This window comes from Bombus pascuorum, chromosome 2 (assembly GCF_905332965.1).
Source record: "Bombus pascuorum chromosome 2, iyBomPasc1.1, whole genome shotgun sequence".
Lineage (NCBI taxonomy): Eukaryota > Metazoa > Arthropoda > Insecta > Hymenoptera > Apidae > Bombus > Bombus pascuorum.
In genome coordinates, this window is record NC_083489.1 from 12,867,603 (window position 1) to 12,887,909 (window position 20,307).

General features: G+C 36.8%; 2 protein-coding genes and 1 long non-coding RNA gene across 5 annotated transcripts; 2 read left to right on the forward strand and 1 right to left on the reverse strand.

Annotated features, from left to right (window-relative positions):
• The first annotated feature begins 1,281 nt into the window (after positions 1 to 1,281).
• On the forward strand, positions 1,282 to 9,993 carry LOC132916558 (uncharacterized). The gene is made up of 3 exons (XR_009660125.1): positions 1,282 to 3,921; positions 4,279 to 6,442; positions 8,992 to 9,993. It is a non-coding gene; the product is annotated as an uncharacterized LOC132916558 (long non-coding RNA).
• Positions 9,994 to 13,803: 3,810 nt separating this feature from the next.
• LOC132916548 (medium-chain specific acyl-CoA dehydrogenase, mitochondrial) lies at positions 13,804 to 18,207 on the reverse strand. Of its 2 annotated transcripts, XM_060976648.1 has the most exons (12): positions 18,109 to 18,207; positions 17,798 to 18,039; positions 17,578 to 17,656; positions 17,317 to 17,484; positions 17,137 to 17,237; positions 16,995 to 17,075; positions 16,802 to 16,932; positions 16,616 to 16,724; positions 16,396 to 16,536; positions 16,040 to 16,315; positions 15,232 to 15,962; positions 13,804 to 15,151 (listed from the first exon to the last, which is right to left on the reverse strand). In XM_060976648.1, the coding sequence occupies exons 2-11, from the start codon at positions 17,810 to 17,812 to the stop codon at positions 15,810 to 15,812; spliced, it is 1,254 nt and encodes a 417-aa protein (XP_060832631.1). In that variant the 5' UTR covers positions 17,813 to 18,039; positions 18,109 to 18,207; the 3' UTR covers positions 13,804 to 15,151; positions 15,232 to 15,809. The 2 variants fall into 2 exon arrangements, with proteins under 2 accessions (XP_060832631.1, XP_060832632.1); XM_060976649.1 differs by lacking the exon at positions 18,109 to 18,207 and having other exon boundaries at positions 17,798 to 18,061.
• Positions 18,208 to 18,527: 320 nt separating this feature from the next.
• Positions 18,528 to 20,049, forward strand: LOC132916551 (metallophosphoesterase domain-containing protein 1). Of its 2 annotated transcripts, none has more exons than XM_060976656.1 (6): positions 18,528 to 18,650; positions 18,782 to 18,905; positions 19,050 to 19,194; positions 19,265 to 19,541; positions 19,616 to 19,842; positions 19,898 to 20,049. In XM_060976656.1, the coding sequence occupies exons 2-6, from the start codon at positions 18,783 to 18,785 to the stop codon at positions 20,023 to 20,025; spliced, it is 900 nt and encodes a 299-aa protein (XP_060832639.1). In that variant the 5' UTR covers positions 18,528 to 18,650; position 18,782; the 3' UTR covers positions 20,026 to 20,049. The 2 variants fall into 2 exon arrangements, with proteins under 2 accessions (XP_060832639.1, XP_060832638.1); XM_060976655.1 differs by having other exon boundaries at positions 18,538 to 18,673.
• Positions 20,050 to 20,307: the final 258 nt, after the last annotated feature.

The following is a 20,307-nucleotide window of genomic DNA, read 5'->3' on the forward strand; positions in this document are numbered from 1 at the left end:
TTGTAACGCGTGTCGTTCGTTTCTTTCGTCGAAGCGAGCGCGAGGGAGAAGAGAATTGCGCAAGAGGTAACGGCCGTGGTAATAATGCGACCGAGTCTGAGAAATCCACAGGTGACAAAAAAGACAGGCTACGAGCGTTTTTACGAGTTTCTAACTGCCCCTCGGATCTTTCAATTTCTTACGCGCCAAAGAAACCGGCCGTTTGTTTTACGCCGCTCCTTCTTTTCCCTCTTAGCACCGATTGAAATTTATCTAACGATCTGAGTCGCCTTTTGCCAATATATATTACAGTATTTTCTCAGTCAATATCGATTAAGATGTAACCGCGATACAATCAGCTTTTCACCGGTTTTGCTTCGTTTTATCAATTACCACCGATTGTTATCTATCTAACGACCCTACGAATTTATTTTTCATCGTTATCCTTATTACTAAAAATCTACATTTAGATAAGTGCCATCCATATTGGTCATTCAACATCGTGTTCGTAAACTAACGACGATAGTAATAGAAAAGAAATGTAAAAAAGAAGATAAGACGCTCCTAGGCGTACCTTGACGCCTTTCGGGAGCGGCGTTTACGCGGAGCGTCTCGGATGGCCTTTATTTCCAATAGCACCCTGTGTTTGCATGCGCCACGTAACAATCACATCGATATATCCCTCAAAGAGATAAAAAGCATCGCGTCCTCGCCGGATTCGCGCTATAACGCGGGACGACGCGACGCCTGCGCCGAGTGCGCGGGAGAGGTGCGAGAAGGCGCTGCTGCGTCCACGTACACGCGACCGAGGGAGTAGGACGCACGGACGTGCGGAGGGAGGGCGGGTGGGAAGGAGGGTAGGGGAGGAGGGCGGGAGGAATAGTGGGGAAGGGTGAGCCCGGTGGGAGGCAAGGATTCGTGTCATTGTCAGTGGGTAATCAGGTCAGTGGGCCAGTGGGACGACCACTTTCAATTTCAGTCCTTCTAGCTGTGCAACTCGCCGTGCCGCGCGTCGCGCGTTATCTCGCGCTCTCGCTCTCCGTCTCCCTCTTTCTCCCCGCGGCCGCGATACGTTCGTCTCTTTTGCCTGGCGATGTTCACGCGACTCTATCCACCGTCCGTGTCGTTTCTGTGCTGTTTGTTAATATCGCGGTACATACATACGTACTCGTAGCTCGTGGTTCCTCTCGAGGGCGTCGTGGTTACTGGTAGAGGGAGGCAAAGAGGATATAGTGGAGGGGGGGAAGTACAGGCGCGAAGTCGTAAACGTGGCAGAAGTACGAGTCGCGAGAAAAAGGAGGAGGATGCGAGAGGGGAGAGGGGGAAGTCCTGACACGCGCCAATCACATCATGCTTCTTCGGTTGCAAACGTGTACCGAGCAGTACGCGGTTTAACAGAAAGAAGCGAGAGAGTGATAGGGAGAGTGACAGGATGGAGGCATGCGGGACAAAGGGCGAGGGGAAGGATGATGCACGCGCGATCGCGCTAGCTCGCTCGCCCGACGGCGCTCGCTCGTTCTCTCGCACGGACGCCGGGAAAGATAGCAGAAAGTAGGACGCGTATTAAAAACCACAGACCGTGTCCCGTGGCGTCACTTCTCGTGCCTCGCCGCGGCGCGTCGGTATTACCCAATCGAATTCATCATAACTGGCACGAGAAACGTACGAGCGAGCAAATGAACGAACGAATCGACGGACATATGGAGACATGGACGAGTTGTCGAATTGAAAAAGAGAAAGGGAGGGGGACAACTATACGCGACGTATAAAAGAGAGAGGCAATTTCGGTGATAAGCGCGATCAGCGCCAAGGCGCGGTGATCGATGGAAACACGGACGTCCAGTATCTTACGATCTATGATAAGACTTTCGATTTCGATGCGTCGATCGCGAGATCCGTGTAACGCCGCAGCCAAGCACTACGGTGAATCGTGTTTTCTTATTTTCAGTGTTTAGCCGAGGAGAAGAAACGAGTCGCTTCCTCTCATTATTGCATTCCCAAACGAAATTTTTGCACGCACAAGTTCCAGAGAAATATTACCCGAGTGCTAAATTTAGCGACTGATCGAAACGAGACCAACGCCGTGGTGCGGCGATCGCGGGAATTATAAAAGGTGCGAGCGCGCCTCTTCCGCTCGAATCAATGATCCTTAATTACGTTTGGAAATTAAGCTGACGCCAAAGTATCGCGCAACGAGTAAATGAATTTTCCTAAGGAATTAGGTCATGCCCTTGATGGGTTATTCGTGAAAGCTTAAGGAATGTCGGCGTCGACTATACACGCTTCATCGACTATTATTCGACGACGTTTAAGTAAGTACGATCTGATCTTCCAATATAATCTTGCAAATCCACCAAAATTTCATCTTTTCGGCATGAACAAATTTACATTGGACAAGATCGAACCAGTGATCTAAGAAATCGATCGAAGAAACGGAGAATGTTGTCGTTTGCGTATCGAACGCTCGTAAATTTATCAAACTATATCGATAAAGGTAAACAAAAGTTACAAAGATGGTTCCCTTCTCTTAAAACTATTACACCAGTCTATTCAATGCGCATGGCTGAATAAATCGAACGTTTCCGCGATGCTAAACATTTTAACACCCCGGCTACTTTGAATGTCGCGCGCATGCGCCCAGTAGTACGGATAGCAATTCTTATATGCGATCCTTTGGGCAAGCTTTTAGATGTTGATACCATTGGGAGGGCGCCACAAGTTAGGAGAAGCAATTTGGCGATGCGAGATATGTACACGTATATGGTCTACTTTTCGAAGTCGGACCGCATAGACGCGACTCGAGCGCGCATTCAAATACGTCTTGCTTTGCATTTGCAAGTACAATGAAATTATGCAAGCGTGTTATATTGCAATTATATGTACTCGCAATAAATCGGTAATAACGGAATAATAGCCGTTACTAATACACTGGGAATGCGAGCTGGGATATTTCCAACGGCATACATTTAGTAACGGTGATCATAACACGGAGACTTACGATCCAATAATACAATTTGTAATACGGTACTACAGAAAAAAATTGTTTTACGATTACTTTAAAAAACGCACATTACGAATAAATCTGTTATACTTATTGCATATACAGAAATAAATCTGCTATACTTAGACTGCGAACGTTTATGTAATTTTATTTTATTATGGGAAATTTTAATGTACAGTAACATAACGTAACATAGACGATATACATAATATAAGAGTGAACACGATACGAAAGAATATATGTAATAAGAAAATATGCAAAGTGATACACCTGTCGTAATATTTAAAGACCAAACCTAATTTTTCTTTACAATGTATGCTTGATCGCTGTGTCTGTAAAAATTTCAATGTACATAAACATTTACAGTCTAGTTATAACTATTTCAAGTCTTGTCAGTGAATTATGTAATTTCATACGATTAAAAGTAATAAACGCACTTTTATAAGATGAGCAGTATAGCTGAAACTTATTTGTAAAACCAGTGGCACTGGAATTCGATCGTATCGTGATTACGATACAAGAGGGTAAAAGGTGACGTGGACGCGAGGGATGAAGGTTCGGCACCGATAAATTCGCCAACGTATCTATACCGGTGCTGTAGCCCGCTGGGGACGTTGAATAATAATTATTGTTGTTGGCTCGGCTTGGGTGTTATTGAGTTATTCCAATGCGAGTTTATCAAAGTGGGTCAAGCGATTCAATAGCGACCGCCGTGGAGGAGAAACGACCCATCGTCTTAACGTGGCGTGGGAGTGTACGTATAGTAGTGGAATAACGTGCACACGATCAAACACACACCGGCAAACGCTACCGAATTGGTACACGTATAAAAAGTGACGAACAACCAGACCGTAAAATCGGTACCACTATTACGAGGAACAATTACAACGATGATATCTCGTTTCTTTATATAATTCGAAGAAAATTGGTGGAAAAGATTGGTACGTATTTATTTATATGAAATATACAAGTGGTGCAAAAATAGTATAAGGCTGTCTTCTAATAACCGAGTAACGTAATTCAAAATATTTCTAGAGTTTTATTTGAAAAGGAAGATAATACTTTGTTCTTGGATAAACGCGATCTCTTATTTTTTTTTTTTATAAACACGTATGTATCTCAAATATTTGTCTAATTCTTAAAAATCGGAATCTTTTAAAGAAGCTTTAAAAAGCATTTGTTCTTGGATAAATATTTCGCTGCATTATTTTTCCAAATTTGTAATTTAAATATTTTCTGATTCTACAAAACTTAAATTTCTCGTTACTAAAACAAACAATATTTTTATCTAATTCCAGGATCAATTTACTCGGAAAAAACAGGAACGCGGGAGGAACAGAATTCGCGAAACGTAAAATCGTTATCTAATTGAAATCGTGGAAGAAACAAATGTTGATTCGGAGCTTGGTGCGAGTTATAATCTCAGTAACGATTCCGTATGTATACATTTGCTCTTCAATCCGTAAAGTCCGCTAATGACTCACTCATTCCACCTTCCGTACGCTCATTATCCGTTGCTAATTATCATAAATCTCAGCTCAATCACGAGAATAGAATGGCAATGTTAATCGACACCTTTTTGGACAAACAACGGTCACACGTAACCAACGTAATTTCATCACGGGATTTTCACAAGTAGTTGAGAGAGAGAGAGAATAATTACCTGGCTTTCCATTAGCAACAGGTAGAACGACGGACGAGCCATAAATTCCTTTAGGAAAGCGAGGAAACCGGATTTTCTTCGCTCTTGGTGAGAGTTGGGACAACACTGTCAATTGTTGCATAATAGGAACAACAAGAATAAGAGGCGTGTGCCCTCGGTCAAACTGGCAATAAACAAACAAAGAATATTTGACTGAGATGTCACGGGTAAATAAGTAAACTGACGACAAGTGAAAATACAACCCAAGACCCGTGGAGAGAACCGATGTCACGAGTCACGAGAGAACCGAAGAAAGTGAAGAAGGTCGCGTGTCTGTATTGGAAGATCGCTTTCGAAGTCACCGGATGATATTGTTAAAGAAAAGCGAAGAATTATTAAGGAAGTTTGCCATCATTCACGCTACGCGTGTGATTTACATGTTATTTAACCTTCCGTAAGCAAAGTGGGTTTGTTATGTCCGAGTGTTTTTTTACTGTTATTTATTATTATATTATTACATTATTATTTTACTCTTGCGAATTATTTTACTGTTTCCGAATTGGAAAAGATCCTGAAGCTATCCTGAAATAGTTATCAATGTTTTTACTACGCCAAACGTTTGAAATATTCCTCAATAAAAATAGACATTCTTTTTGCAAAAATTGTAGAATGAAATTTAAATTAGATTCTCAACTACTCGGTTTGCATACGAAAGATTAAATGTACTAAGAATATGGATATCGAAAATGAGACTTCCGGGGAAATAACTGTTTGCAAGGTATCAGAGGATTATATTATTCCTTCCAAAACCGTTTGGTATTGAATCGTCACAGACTCGAATATGTGTACTAAGCATACTTTCATACTAATCAACCACTTTAGATATGGTTAGTTTCAATGTAGTTACACGTCTTAATGCAACAAGAATCAATTGTACATAACCACTTGAAGTAACCACGTAGAAAAGATTGTATTACGAAATGTCTTGTACAGAAGTTCTATATGCTTCCAAACGCATGCACGATGCGCTCGTAAAAAGGGTAGTACCTAAAGAATATGTAAAGCAGGTTAAACGATGTATCGGAGACACAGCCTTGAATATTCATGAATACTGAACAACTTTTTTGGAATGGTATCACATTTAAATTCCACTCGTCCTCTAGTACCGCGTTCTGCGCTCTATTTGTAAGCATGCACTTTGCACTTTGCTTAACACACGCGTTTCCTATTGTCGTTACAATGTTCAAAAATCATTCCCTATCATTTTTCAAGAGAAAAAATATCTAGCGTAAAAAAAAGAAGGGACCTAGGGTAAAATCTGTATCTGTGTCCTGTAGGTCTATTTCGTGCCCCTTACTGTGCGAATAATCGTGATTTATTGTGTGCAAACAGCAGACCCAACTTTCAACGGAAATGTAACAAGTGAATTTCGACGCAGCAGGTAGATGTTGACGCGGTCTATTGTCGGAAAGGGTGTATACATCGTTGAAAAAACCGACCCCATCCATTCGACAAGGGATTGCGACGAATTCGTGCCGGCCACGTGCCGCCACGCTTACGAAAACCCGAGAAAGCTGCAATCTCTTTTTCCACGACACGTTTCCTACTCGGAACAGTACATAGTAAAAGTAAAAGCGACAGCCAACTTTTACGGGACTAATACTTTACCTCTATCTAACAAGGGCAGAAGGACATCCACGACAATGGTCAATGTTACTCGTAATATTTCTTCAAGGGAAGTACTCTATTTGGAGTGAAATACGATCATTATAAAATTACGAAAATTGTCTCCTTGATTCTACGATGATAGAATGATACTGGTAAGGTTGCTTTTGATCCGTGGAAGAAGGAAAAATACGAAAAAATTACGTAGTCATATTTTCTTACACTGCCACTGAAAAGTATTTGGCCACTTTATCTTTAAAGCTTAACTAAGTAAAGGTATCGCTTATTTTTCACGTAATTTAATTCAAGAGAAATTACAAATAAAAATTACGTATTCGTAAATAATGTCTACATTCTGTGGGTATTATTATTTTATCATCACTATACATAAGGTTACCTTTATATAACCAATATTAGTTATACGTATTAATACATATGCAATGAAATGTTGGCATCTACGAGAATAAACGTAACCCTAACCAAGTTATGACACAATTTTTGAACAAAATTTACGAAACATTCCGGTGAAGCTATTTATCCCCGGACTATCTTCGAGTTTCTAAAATACAGATCAGATAGATTCTTGTAAACTTGTATCATATTTGATTCAAGCAATAACCTTTCAAACTAATAGATACATCGATGAATTTCGCGTTTGAAATTTTAATACATTGTCGATCGATTTTCAAACAATTAATAAAATGTATTATTCGTTGATTAGCTAAGAAGATAAATCCGTTAAAATGTCGGGAAACTATAGAAAATTTGAAAGTGGCAAAATACACAGAATATGCATAATTCACAAGGCTATACAAAGTACTCGAAATATTCGTATACGGCTAATTATAATATCTAGAGCTAGAAATAAATGAATTTGTTTAAGCTTATCTCCTCGGTGGCATTCACAAAAATGTAAATTCGCGTAAACATCCACAGTCTAGTCGTAGGTGATAGTGTAGGTTAAATCGCAAAATTATTTTCATTTTCGTCGAAATGAACACGACGACTCTCGGCTGTTTGTCCGATTTTAGAACTCTCTTTTAACGAAGCAAAGGGTCCAGATGAGTCTGTTTATAGAGAGAGAAATTTCGAGCGTTCGTGTCCCCTTTGGGTTTGTCTGGTTCGCGAAGCGTGTCGTCGGGGTCCGGATGAAAGTAAAAGTAAAAGTACCGAGAACGGGCGCCAAAGTATACATGCACGTGTGTACCGCGATCTGGTCGCGTGAAACGCGACCGTCGAAGGAGGACGCGGCTCGCCACCCGTTTTTCCGACCTTTGAAATCGTACAGACGCATTTCTAGAATGGCACTACGACGTTCGCCGAGTGCTTTCACCAGTGTCGATGCGTCGTGAGCTCTCTGACGTAACCAGTTTCACTGGAACGCGTCTCTCCCATAACACAGACCTAATTTTTAATCGACGTCAACCTGTTTCGAAGCGATTACACGATGCAACTCGCCAAGGTGACGATTAAGCAATTATCAAAATTAAGGCTTCCGGATGCAAGTTGTTCGTATTCTAATTTTTTCTAAATACTACTGTTAATATTATTATTCATATATATATATAGAATATTTGTTGCGTTTTTCTTGCAAATAGTAGATTTATGAACAAAGTCTTACTATCTTTTATACAATAGTTTGAATAGATCTTTCATTTTTCTTCGCTTTGCGTATATTAAAGAAATTATGAATGTTCTTAGATTAACGAACCTTTTTACGCTGCATCGTGAATATAAAAATGAATTTAATATTTTTCTTACAAATCTATCGTTTACGAGGAAAATGGTGAAGCCCGGGTGCAGACGAGCGACTTTTTGACGTTGCATTTTCGCTGCATCGTATGTCTGTCCTCGTTGTGTTTAACTGGGAAAACAAAGACAGACATATGATGCAGCGAGAACGTGGCATGAAACGTCGCCTGTCTGCACCGGACCTAATAGCACGAACTTGTATGTATTAATGTATCATTGGAGAATAATTTTGATCTCTGACGAAAGTGAAACTTTCAGAATATTTTTTAGAAAGGGCATGAAACAAGAGTCACAATTTTAAAGATTGTATGATAATTGACTATGAACGCCATAAAACTCTATATAAAGAAGGCGATGAATTTTACAATAGGAAAGAAACGCGTGAAAATCGAAAGAAAAAAACGCTATCGAATCTTTGCAGCCGTGTCGGAAAGATATTTCCGGTTGATAATTCCATATCATTTCCTATGTTATCTGGTGCACCGCTAATTTTACAAGTATATCGCTCGCGAGTTATAGCAGATTGTGTAACTTTTTAATATCAGGAAAAAAAGAGAAAATAGATGTTTTATATCTTTCTATCTTACTTAACGAACACTCCATGAAATCCATTCGAAATAGAGCTAACTAGTCACAGATCGAGTATACGAAATGAGAAATAAAAATGGTGATTCATATTTTAATATCAGGAAAGTTTCTTAAGAATTGTTATGACCACTATACATTCTCTTATGAACAACTTAAGCAGAAATTTATTTCACCTATTAAACGTTATAACGAGTATTACGTTTTAAATATTTTATATACGTTTGCATATTATATGCCTTTTGCTAATTTCACAAACAGTCCAATGATAACTTACGTAAAAGGCAACTGTAACTCGACTATACGTTCGAAAGATACTTGGCAAGAGTCGCGTAACGTTTCAGTGACTCTTTCCCATTCTTTTCAGGTGGTTGGTGATCAAGCTCGGCTCTGTATCGCGGACGAATTGCCACGCTCGAGTAGATTTAACACCGGCTGCGCAAGTACCGGTAGCTGTTCGAAACGGGAGCGTTAATTGTAAACGCGGCTAAAGGGGACGCTGGACAAAGAACGAACAACGTGACGGAAAAGGAGAAAAAAAAAAAAAAAGGAAAAAAGAGAAGGCAGGGAACAAAAAGAAACGAAAGAACGACGGGAAAAACAAACGAAATAGAACGGACGATCGTAAGCCGAGAAAATAGAGTGCAAACTGCCCTTGACGCGAACGAGAAGCAGAGCTTGTATCTTTGTAACAAGCCCGCGTAATCGCGCAATGCCGCCAATGCCACAATGCAGCTAATTATCAGCATTAATGCTGGCGAGAGTCATGAATATTCATACTTGACATCTTTATCGAGCAGCGGGAAATTGGAGTCGTTATACGCGGGCCTCCTTTTTGACCCACCTATCCACGCGAATCGATATGTGACCCGTGCCACGGTTAAGGAAATTAAAACTTCTCCCCTACTATGTATATACTCCTATGTATATCTACAATTTTCTTTAATCTCGTGTAAAATATTGCGTGAGCCAGAATAGTTGTAGAGATTAGAAGAAGGAATGGATGTATGAGAAAGAGTGGAGGAGTGGACTCGTGCGAATGACAAAGAGGGAGTGTGCAATTAAATTATAAGATTAAATTTAAGTAATTAAATATAAAGTAAATAGAGTACAGTTAAGTGTAAGTTTAAGTGTGTATATATATTATATATTTATTTACATTATATATTTTATATTACATACTACATTATATATATATGTATAATGATCTAATGTATATAGAGACTGCATAACAGTGTGAATGAAACATCTATGTAAATCAATCTCAGTTTTTAACGGGCAAAAATTAATAATATATATGTATATACACCGTTAACATAAATTCGTGGTACGAGTGCAAAATAAGGCAAAAATGAAGGGTAACAAAATTGCTTTGGATATTCGGTTTTTTTAGAAAATCTAGTTTGGTAACTTGTTAACTACCTAAACCCTAAGCCGAATCGGTATGCTACATAACTCGCTTCACAGTTAAGGAAATTAAAAGTTCTCCCTTTTTGTATATGTGCACCCCTCGTTCATATGGATTAGGCCACCTATGAAAACTTAATCCGTTGAAGATCAGTGTTGCGTTAAGACAACATTTTATTTGTATTTTTAGTCAACTTATTGAATATCCAGTCAGATTTTGAAGTATCCTACCTAGATTTCTCGAGGTATCCGATTTAATTCACCGTCAATTTCCTCAACAATGCTTAGATTAGGAAACTATCGAGATCGGCATATAATTATTATAACTTACTATGCCAATATAGTCCTTTCAATAGCTTGCTTTTTACATACGTATATCGGGTAGCAATCTTGAAGGAATATAAAATCCTACATGATTAATCGTTTCCTTAATGCTTTGAAATTTTCAAACTGGATTCTCCTCGAATGGGAACCTTAAAGAAAAAAATATTATTCTGCACCTTCGACATAACTCGAACCATAGAATCTCTCCCGTTTCAATTGCATCACGAATTTATACCCATAGTGTGAGTTTACTTTATAGTATACGAGATATTCTACGTACGAGATTCCAAGATGCAACGACCTGGCTAAAGAAACCAACTGAGAGAAAGGGAGAAGCTTCTTTCGAGCTCGAATAAGGCTACTTACTTGTTTACCGAGTAATTAGATATTCTTGCTAGCCGGGGGGCACTTTGACACGGATTCGCATGCGTCTAATGGTGCAAGAAAAAACCTCTTGGCTACTCGCTACTAGACTACCCAGTTCTCTTAAGAATCATGCTACCTCAAAATGTTCTCTTTGGGTAAACATGAGTTACCAAAAAAGAGAGAACAAATTTCAAGAAAAATCTCCACTTTATGGAGACAAGTTGAGAGCTACAGTGAGAAGTTACAATACGGTAGAACATCATTTAAAGTAAAACAGGTAGAAATGGACTATTAGGTGGATCAGGTGTTTCTCAAACTATTTGTCAATAATTGATCAACTAATTGCATCAGAGCTGACTTAATTATCGCATCTTGTGAGTTTCACATCATATTTTTGGTAAATTTTAACGAGAATCAACATTTTAATTTCCAATAGCAACAATTATTTTTTGAATGATTGTAAGAGCTAGTTATTGATACCTTGTTTGATATAACTATATATACCATTTTTATGAAGTGAATTTTTACAAGATATTATTACAATTCTCAGGTAAAACGAATTTAATAAAATAAAATGATTCTTGTTCGAGGATTAAGTATCGCTCGTTATAGCAAAGAATAGATGAATAACAATTTAAAATTTTATTATTCCACTGGTTCTATATAAAGATAGTTCATTATACAAATGGAGAAACATAATATTCAATACCTTTAAAATATTTCAATTTATGATGTTTTTAAAACCAAACGTTGGATATTAGATATCTCATATCTACAATTTCAATCCCAATATCGAATACCATGCTTTCAAGACGTTAAAACTTATCAAGATTCTCAAGAATTATCAAAACTTAAAAGACTCAAGACTCAAAATTTATCTAGACATTCGAAAATCTTAAGTACGTATTAAATTAAGTTTGAAATAATTCCAATCTTAAAAATATTGAGAACTTTGAATGATTTCAAAATATTCAATATTCAAACGCACAATCATTAACTACGAATAGTACGCGATACGCAGGCCATAAACAAAAAACATAATAATCGATTTAAAAATTCAATAATGAATTCCATGTTAATAAAACTATTCCCTTTGTATTGCTTGTGAAATTAAATATCCTTGCATCCTATTGAATATCACAAAAATCATCCTTTACCTATTTACAAAATTTCACACAGTTATTATCTATTTTCGGGAAATTTATATTTATGAATCTACCAAATTATTCGAAATGAAGAAATTAATAAAAATGGACTTGATCCCAAAAGATTCCTTCTGCAATCGTTTACGATATATCATGCTAGATCAGAACTAGTGTTAAATATAAGGGTTGGAACAGAAAGGGTGAAACATTGCAAATACAAATAAACGTCTCGCTTCATCGAATTGCTGCGTTTCGTTCGCGAAGCATCGGGACGGTGTGAGTTCATAAAGAAAACGTTCTGAAGGTTGTCTGTTCTAAATCTGAGGCGAGATGTGGCAGCGACCGGGCACACGGCTCGTTTGCATCGTCGCTACTGCGGAATTCGCGACGGAACGCCTGTTGCGCGCGAAAGCCACTCGTGACGTTCGTAGAATCGCGCGCAACCCCCGATTCCCAGTGACGACCAGCTAAATTTTATCGCGCACGCCAACAAATACTAATACGATATCCGATTCCGTCTACTTTTCTATCTCTTATCGTTCTTCAGGTACAAACCATCGTTGTCAGGTTATTTCGCACACTCTTGCATTTTTATCGCCATCGTGTTGCCTTCGTCTACTACTTTTTTGCCATAGTTTTTCCTTTCCTTCTGACGATATTTCTAGGAACTTTTCAGTGAAACTTGTTCCATATGGAATGCGGTTGAGTTTGTCTCACGCGGCGGGTAATTTAAATCGTGCATACGGTTACGCTCGATACCTTCGCGATTAACTGCTATTTATACATAGGTATAGATAAAGATTGCTAATAAGCCTAAAGGAATTAACGGGTAATAGACACGTATACTTATTAAACGGAGAATCGATAAATGAAACTCGGTTTCGTATTTATGTATTTCGTTAACACGAATTATGATAAAAATGTGGTATGTTTCTACTTACTGGTTACATATATGTAATTGGTACTTATGCTTGGTACTCATGAGCGTAAAAAAAGTCGAGTAGACAAAGTGCAAAACAGGAAAAAGACGTAACGCTTTGTTACGTCGCGCAATGAGGAAGAGCGAAATCGTATGTACCTGTAACTTCGAAGGTGGACCGAGTCGAACGAAAAATGGACAAAACGAGTACAAGCAGGCGAATAATAGAGAAAAAAAAGGGAGTGGGAGAGAGGGAAAGCAACGTACTAGTGTTAGCGAGTAGAGGATAGACGGAAAGGACGAAAGACTATACGCACAAAGCGAGAGGTAGACGGTTGAAAGCGAAAGCGAAAGCGAGAGGCAGAAACAGCAAAGAGTGAGAGTGAAGCGTTGAGAGAAGGCAAAGTAGCGGGAGAAAGAAAAAGAGAGTTTGGCAAGCGGTATACTGCGGCAACAAAGAACTCGAGAGCATAGAAATGAGTGGTTGAGGTTACCTGATGTATCATTCGCTGGCAGATCAGTGACCAAGCTGACCGGTGGTCGTGAGTGCGTTTGCTGTTGTTGTTGTTGTTGCTGTTGTTGTTGTTGTTGTTGAGTTTGCTGTTGCTGTTGTACCTGATGAAGAGTCTGTTGTTGAGGTCCCGGCAAAGGTAGATTAGTCGCTGTATTGTTTTCGGCGAGAATCGTCGGTACCGAGGAGGAGGAGGATGACGACGATGATTCCGTAAGGGCCGTCGCGGTGGTGTTCTCGAGGGCCGTGTGGCCCCCACCTTCCCCTGCCCCTGTAGCCATTCGGCCCTCGTGCATTCCAGCAGACAGACAGACGGGGGTCCCTCCTCCTGCACGTCGTCCTCGAGCGCACGCACTTCTCTCGAAACACCTACACACTCTCTTACGTGCCCTCGCTCTCTTTCTTACCCCCGTCTATCTATCTGTCTGTCCCGTTTCCCTTCCTCTTTGTCTAATCAACGGAACCGCGCGCGCTCGCTGTTCTTCCTTCTTTATTCCTCTCTCTGTATACGTTCCCTCTCTGTCTCCTTCTCTCTTTCTCCTCGTGTGCGCACGCTCTTGCTGTCCTCCTCTCTTTTTACTACTACGCTCCCCGCGCCGGCCAGCGCCGTCTGAGCGTACCGAAACTACACCGTCTCTTTCAACCAAACATCAGTATATCACATAACAGCGACATCACACACGCCCGCGGAAAAATGAGCCCCGCGCGGATTATTAACCTCCTGTCCGCCGGCTCGAAAAAAATCGAACGTTAGACAAATGTAGGTCTGTAGGCCACTTCACTTACACTTTGCATCGGGACGGGCACTCCCTTAGTCAAGCGAGCGTCCGGCGCACCGCTGCGCTCTGACAGCACGAGTTCCAGGACCGTGTGCTTAGCGCCGGTGCCCGCCGTTGATTCTTTTTATCGGTACCGCGCGTCCAAATCACGCTTTCCGTCGCCCACCTTGTTGCGATTCTTGCCATTTCTATACATCTATTAATGTACGTTTCCAAGTCTTTTCTCGACGTGTCATACGCGTTAATTCGATCGGCAGTCAAGGTTTAATTAGAACGATCGAGGCAAAATTAGGCGCGTTATATTTATGAGATCAAAACTCGAAAAAACAGAATGCAAATTCTTTTACGTTCCCTTTTCGATCTGCAATGTACGCGTTGAGTGGCTTTGTTTTAACGAGCCTTGAACATCAGAGATATGAAACGTATTCTCGTATTATAAGGAAAGTTTAATTTTTGACTCATTAATTTTTAAAAATGTGATATCGCTTTATTGAATTACGAATGTTGTTCTTCAATGCTATTATTCCGCTTTATCGAATTAAATGTTTCGACGAGTGTGCAATTGTAATTTTGAACAAAATTAAAAGATACTAGTTAAATAGGCGTTAAAAAGTTATAAATTTGAATAATCGTAGATAAAAGAATCGATTGTTCGGTTTGAAATAAAATCGAAGAATGTTGATTTTTACTATGGTATGGTATATCTGTCTTGTAAGAATAAGCTAACCATTTAATTTGCGCCCAATTTTACCATTCATAGGCACGGCAGTGGATAACGAAAGGGAAAATATTAACTATACCGATCTCGTACACGCTACATGATGTAGAAAGAGCTCGTCGAAATTTAATGTATGAAGCCTCGAACATTGGAATAATCTTCCAACTGTTTACTTTCAATTGTACCACATCGAACAATAACAAAAGGGAAAGTATTTTGAGAGAAGGAACGTATCGAGCGAGGTTTTAGTGGGTACCAGAATTTGCTAGTCACGGCACTGTGTTCCAATAATGTATCACGGAAAGACGCAATTTCCGAAAGATTCCCTAGTTCCCCCGTGTTTGCAGGCAGTTAGAATCTGCAAATTGAAAGGCTGTCAGATACGTTTTTCACGTTATAAATGTTGTCAATTTACCACTGCCTTAAATATGACGATACCGTCTAAGTAGGTCAGATGTCACAATATCTGGACGTCTTATTATGGGGCGCTTTTACACCAAATGTTGCATAACTCGCCACGCACGACTTCACCAAATATAACCGTGTAAAAACTATGACCTGACGGACATAATGCGATGTAATCCCTTTTCATTGTACAATACACTTGACTAACGCTTTCGAACAACGTTTGCAGCGCTATCTAACACCGATCAGCGCGAAATATGAAATGCAAAATTGTCACGTTTCTTCTCCTTTATGTTTTTCTATAATAAAATATATATTTCAAAGTATTTATAAAAAATTAACAAGGTGCAAGATTTTAACGTTTAGTTAATATACAAAATGTTATAACAAATTTTATAAAAATATATATATAATATAATACTTTTAAATATTTTTCAAAGTATTTATAAAAAATTAACAAGGTGCAAAATTTTAACGTTTAATTAATATACAAAATGTTATAACAAACATACAAAATGTTATTACAAATTTTATAAAAATATATATATATAATATAATACTTTTAAAGAATTAATATTTTTTATAATTGCACAAAATTCTTGTTAGAAAAATTATGTATTTTTCTGAGTAGCCTCAGAAAGTAGATAACGCGAGATTATAAGTCTCTGGATTTGCGCAGTACCTTCGTAAATTTGATAAATTTTTGCATCTCGCATCAATTTTTCTACTGGATATTCGGTGTTGAATCCAGCACCACCGAAAATCTGTAAATAATTTCGAATATGAAATAATTACTTTTACTTTTTAAAAAAGATAAATATATTGTATAATAATAATATACTTGAACAGCATCTGTTGCACATTTGTTGGCTACATCACCACCATAACACTTTGCAATGCTAGCAAGATTTGTAGCTATTGGAAGACTACGATCGGCAGCCCAAGCTGCCTTCATCCATGCAAGTCTAGCAGTCTCAACACCGATCGACATATCTGCGAGCATGAATGCTACAGCTTGATGTTCTCCTATGATTTTATTAAAAGTTTTACGTTGTGTTGCGTATTTTACAGCTTCGTCAAGAGCTCTTTGAGCTAGACCGACAGATGAGGCTGCAACCTATGAAGGGAATAAGAAACAACATTTGAATATTACAGTTTATAATTGGTTATCTTTAAGGAGTATTTTCATTGTTCTACCATTGGTCTAGTTCTATCAAAAGTTTTCATAGCAATCTTAAATCCTTCGCCTTCTTTGCCCAAAACATTTTCTTGTGGAACACGGACGTCTTCGAATGTTATCATTCGAGTATCAGAAGCTCTTTGACCCATGTTTAATTCCTGTTTCAACACAAAATAGATTTATTTTGAAATTCTAAAAATATGCAATGAAAAATAATTTATTAAGAACAATCTTTACTTTTCGACCGGGTATTACACCTTCATACTCGCGTTCTACGATAAAAGCTGTGAAAGCTTTACCAGCTGGAGCTTTTGGATCAGGATTTGTCCTTGCTAATAGAAAATACCTATATAAGTGATTATTTTATATAGTGAATATAGACATAATTTAGTGACAAATAAATTACTGATAAATTCAATATACCAATTAGCAACACCTCCATTTGTTATCCACATTTTTGTTCCATTAATGATCCACTCATTTCCTTTCTTTTCAGCCTTTGTTTTGATACCTGCAACATCTGATCCAGCTCCAGGTTCGGTAACACAATATGCCTATAATTTTTATATTGTAAATGTATTAAATTATTAGGAATTAATAAATTTGATTATCTTACAGCAACAAGTGGTTCTTCAATAAGTCTTCCAAGATATTTTTTGTGTTGTTCTTTTGTTCCAAATGCAATTACAGGAGCTTGCTGTAAAAAATTTTAAATACCATTATTTTATGTAAATAGAAACATTGCAAAATGAACTTACACCTAATCCTGATCCTTCTAATGCGGTTGATATTCCTGTACAGCCATAAGCAAATTCCTCTCCAACTAAACAACCTTCAAAAGTACCAACATTCATTCCTCCTATAATAATAGTTCATATATATATAATTTATCCCTGAAAATTTTGTATTTTTTAAATTATATAAGTCTGTAAGAATACCACAATGTTCAGGAATATGTTTATTTAATAAACCCAAACTCCATGCTTTTTTCACAATATCCCATGGATATTTTCCACTTCTATCATATTCAGCAGCTGCTGGAATGATTTCTTCTTTTGTAAATTTGCGAGCCAATTCTTGCATTTCTCTTTGCATATCATTTAGTTCTAAAGTGGGTATTATAAAAATATATAATAAAAGATATTTTTAGTTTTACAAATATAACTATGTTATTGTCATTTTCTGTTTGTTGTACTAACCAAAGTTATATCCTATAGCATAATCAGATGTTGATGAAAATGTTCTCATCACCTTTTGATACTTTACACTTTTCATTATCTAACAAGGCATATGATATATCATTAATATCTTTAACAGCTCAAAAAACAATAACGTTTGCACAATAATGAAAGTTATGCATATCTATATCACCTATTATTTAACTTTTATATAAAATTTCATGTCTTATACAGTACTTACCGTTCGTGAAAACATTTTGACGTTTCTTTGTTTTTACTTTTAATTTTAAGAAGTTCTTTAATTTCAAACTTTTATCGGTATTCTTACTTTTGCAAGTATTGAAAATTCACAAAGTTTGTACATAAGGCACTTACTTTAACCGAGATATTTATCAGAATTTCCAACAAATGCTGCAAATCACTGTCCTTGCAGACCAAAGTACATCAACGACTACCAACTATCATTACTTATGAAATAAATACCTAAGATAATTAGTATTTGAACAAATAAGACTATGTTCATAAATATATTATAACTTACTAATTACATACTTTATTAACACTGTATGTTGTACATAAAGCTAAAGTATATATATATATATATATATATCATGAATCTAGTATAAAGCTTTGGAAGTAAATAACTGATTGGTTATTTTAATATTTGTTATAATCTTTTTCTTTTGGTAAACATATATTTGTAGATTAAGTATGTTTCGCAGTTATAATTTTTTATAATATTTATCTTTTTATAAATTAGACTTATTTTATGACATGAAGTCTTAATATTGATAAAACTATTTAATACTAATTTTATATACATGAGAAGGCGCGAAAATTTTGGTCACTTCTTCGACATTTAAATATTTTCGGAAGATTTAAGAATTGCATTAAACTGGATTTAAATTACTTAATAATTTAATAAGTGTTTATTTAATTAATTTACGAATAATAAGTTGTAAAAAATATAACATTATTTATGAACAAAATAACAAACTATAATCGTTTAAATTCTCATAAGGAAGGGAAATAAATCTACCAGTCGATGTTGAATCGTCTTTGTCGACCAAGTAATTAATATTTTTATGTGGAAGGTACAACATGAACTTAAGCTAATGTATATAGAAAAGTAGCTGTGTGTTAATTAGTGTATTATGTATGCTAATTTCATTTTTTTGCTATAATAATAATTGAAATTGACAAGCGACTATTGCAATCTCTTCAGCATGATGATAGATATTCATCCATTAACAAACAATCCTACAGCAGCTTGGCGTGAACTGTCACAGCAGCAAAAAGTGATTAAAATAAATACCAAACTTCCAACAACTGAAGCAGCAAATGATAAAGTAAAAAGTTCAAATTACTTGTCATCATTTTTATTACAAACATCCGTTGAATCTAACCTATAATAGCCAATATACAAAACTCGTATGGTATTATAATACTAAGGGTAAAAATACAATTTATTGTGGTATTTTATTATATTTTAGCTCCGTGTTGTTTGTATGAGTGATACTCATTCATTAACACCATTCATAAAATTCGATATACCCATGGGAGATGTGTTTATACATGCTGGAGATTTTACAAAATGTGGTAGTTTGCAAGAAGTCATAGAATTTAATAATTGGATTGGTAACGTCAAACAGAAAAGCTCATTTTTTTAGCTTAATAATATTAGTTGATAATAATCATTTTGTTGCAGGTAATTTGCCACATAAAAATAAAATTGTTATAGCTGGTAATCATGAACTTAGCTTTGATCCCACATTTACTCATCCCTTTTCATTACAAACCAGTGGAAATCGTCAAAAACATACAGGGACCAGTATTCTTGACAATATACCTACATTAGGAATGTCTAAGGATACTCTTGCAGAAGCAATACAGACTACGAACGTTAAAGAATATTTGACAAATTGCACTTATTTAGAAGATTCAGAAACTATAATACATGGAATAAAAATATATGGTACTCCATGGTAAGTATTTATTTCAGTATTATAAAGACATTTTATATATCATAGTTTCCTAATAAATTTTTTCTATATTTCAGGCAACCAGAATTTTATAAGTGGGCATTTAATGTACCTCGTGGAGAAGCATGCCTTTCAAAGTGGGAAATGATACCATCAGACACAGATATTCTTGTAACACACACACCTCCTGTAGGTCATGGAGATTTATGTTGTAGTGGCGTAAGAGCTGGATGTGTTGAGTTACTTTCTACAGTTCAAAATAGAGTTAAACCAAAGTATCATGTTTTTGGTCATATACACGAAGGTACAAAATAAAATTTTTTTTTATTCTAAATGAATTACATGCTTATAATTTTTAGGGTATGGCATCTCATCTGATGGGAAAATCATATATGTAAATGCATCAACCTGTGATTTAAATTATTTACCAAGTAATCCACCAGTAGTCTTTGATATAACATTACCACCTGAACATTGTAAATCATAAACAAAATTAAAAAGTATAACGATAGATTTCGTTACATTTCTTATGTACAAACGTATAAAAATTTTAATTTATTTATTCGTATATTTCTATAAATTTTTTGCATTACAATCTTATGTAAAAAAATGAAAATTACAAGGCAGATGTAAAAAAAATTATGATTTTAAAATAGTATCGTTCATTTGAAGATATTAAAAAATTGTTGAAAGTAATATTTAGCATACATTTTGTACAAATATAAAAATTTTATAATTATGATATCTTTATTTACACATAATGACATGT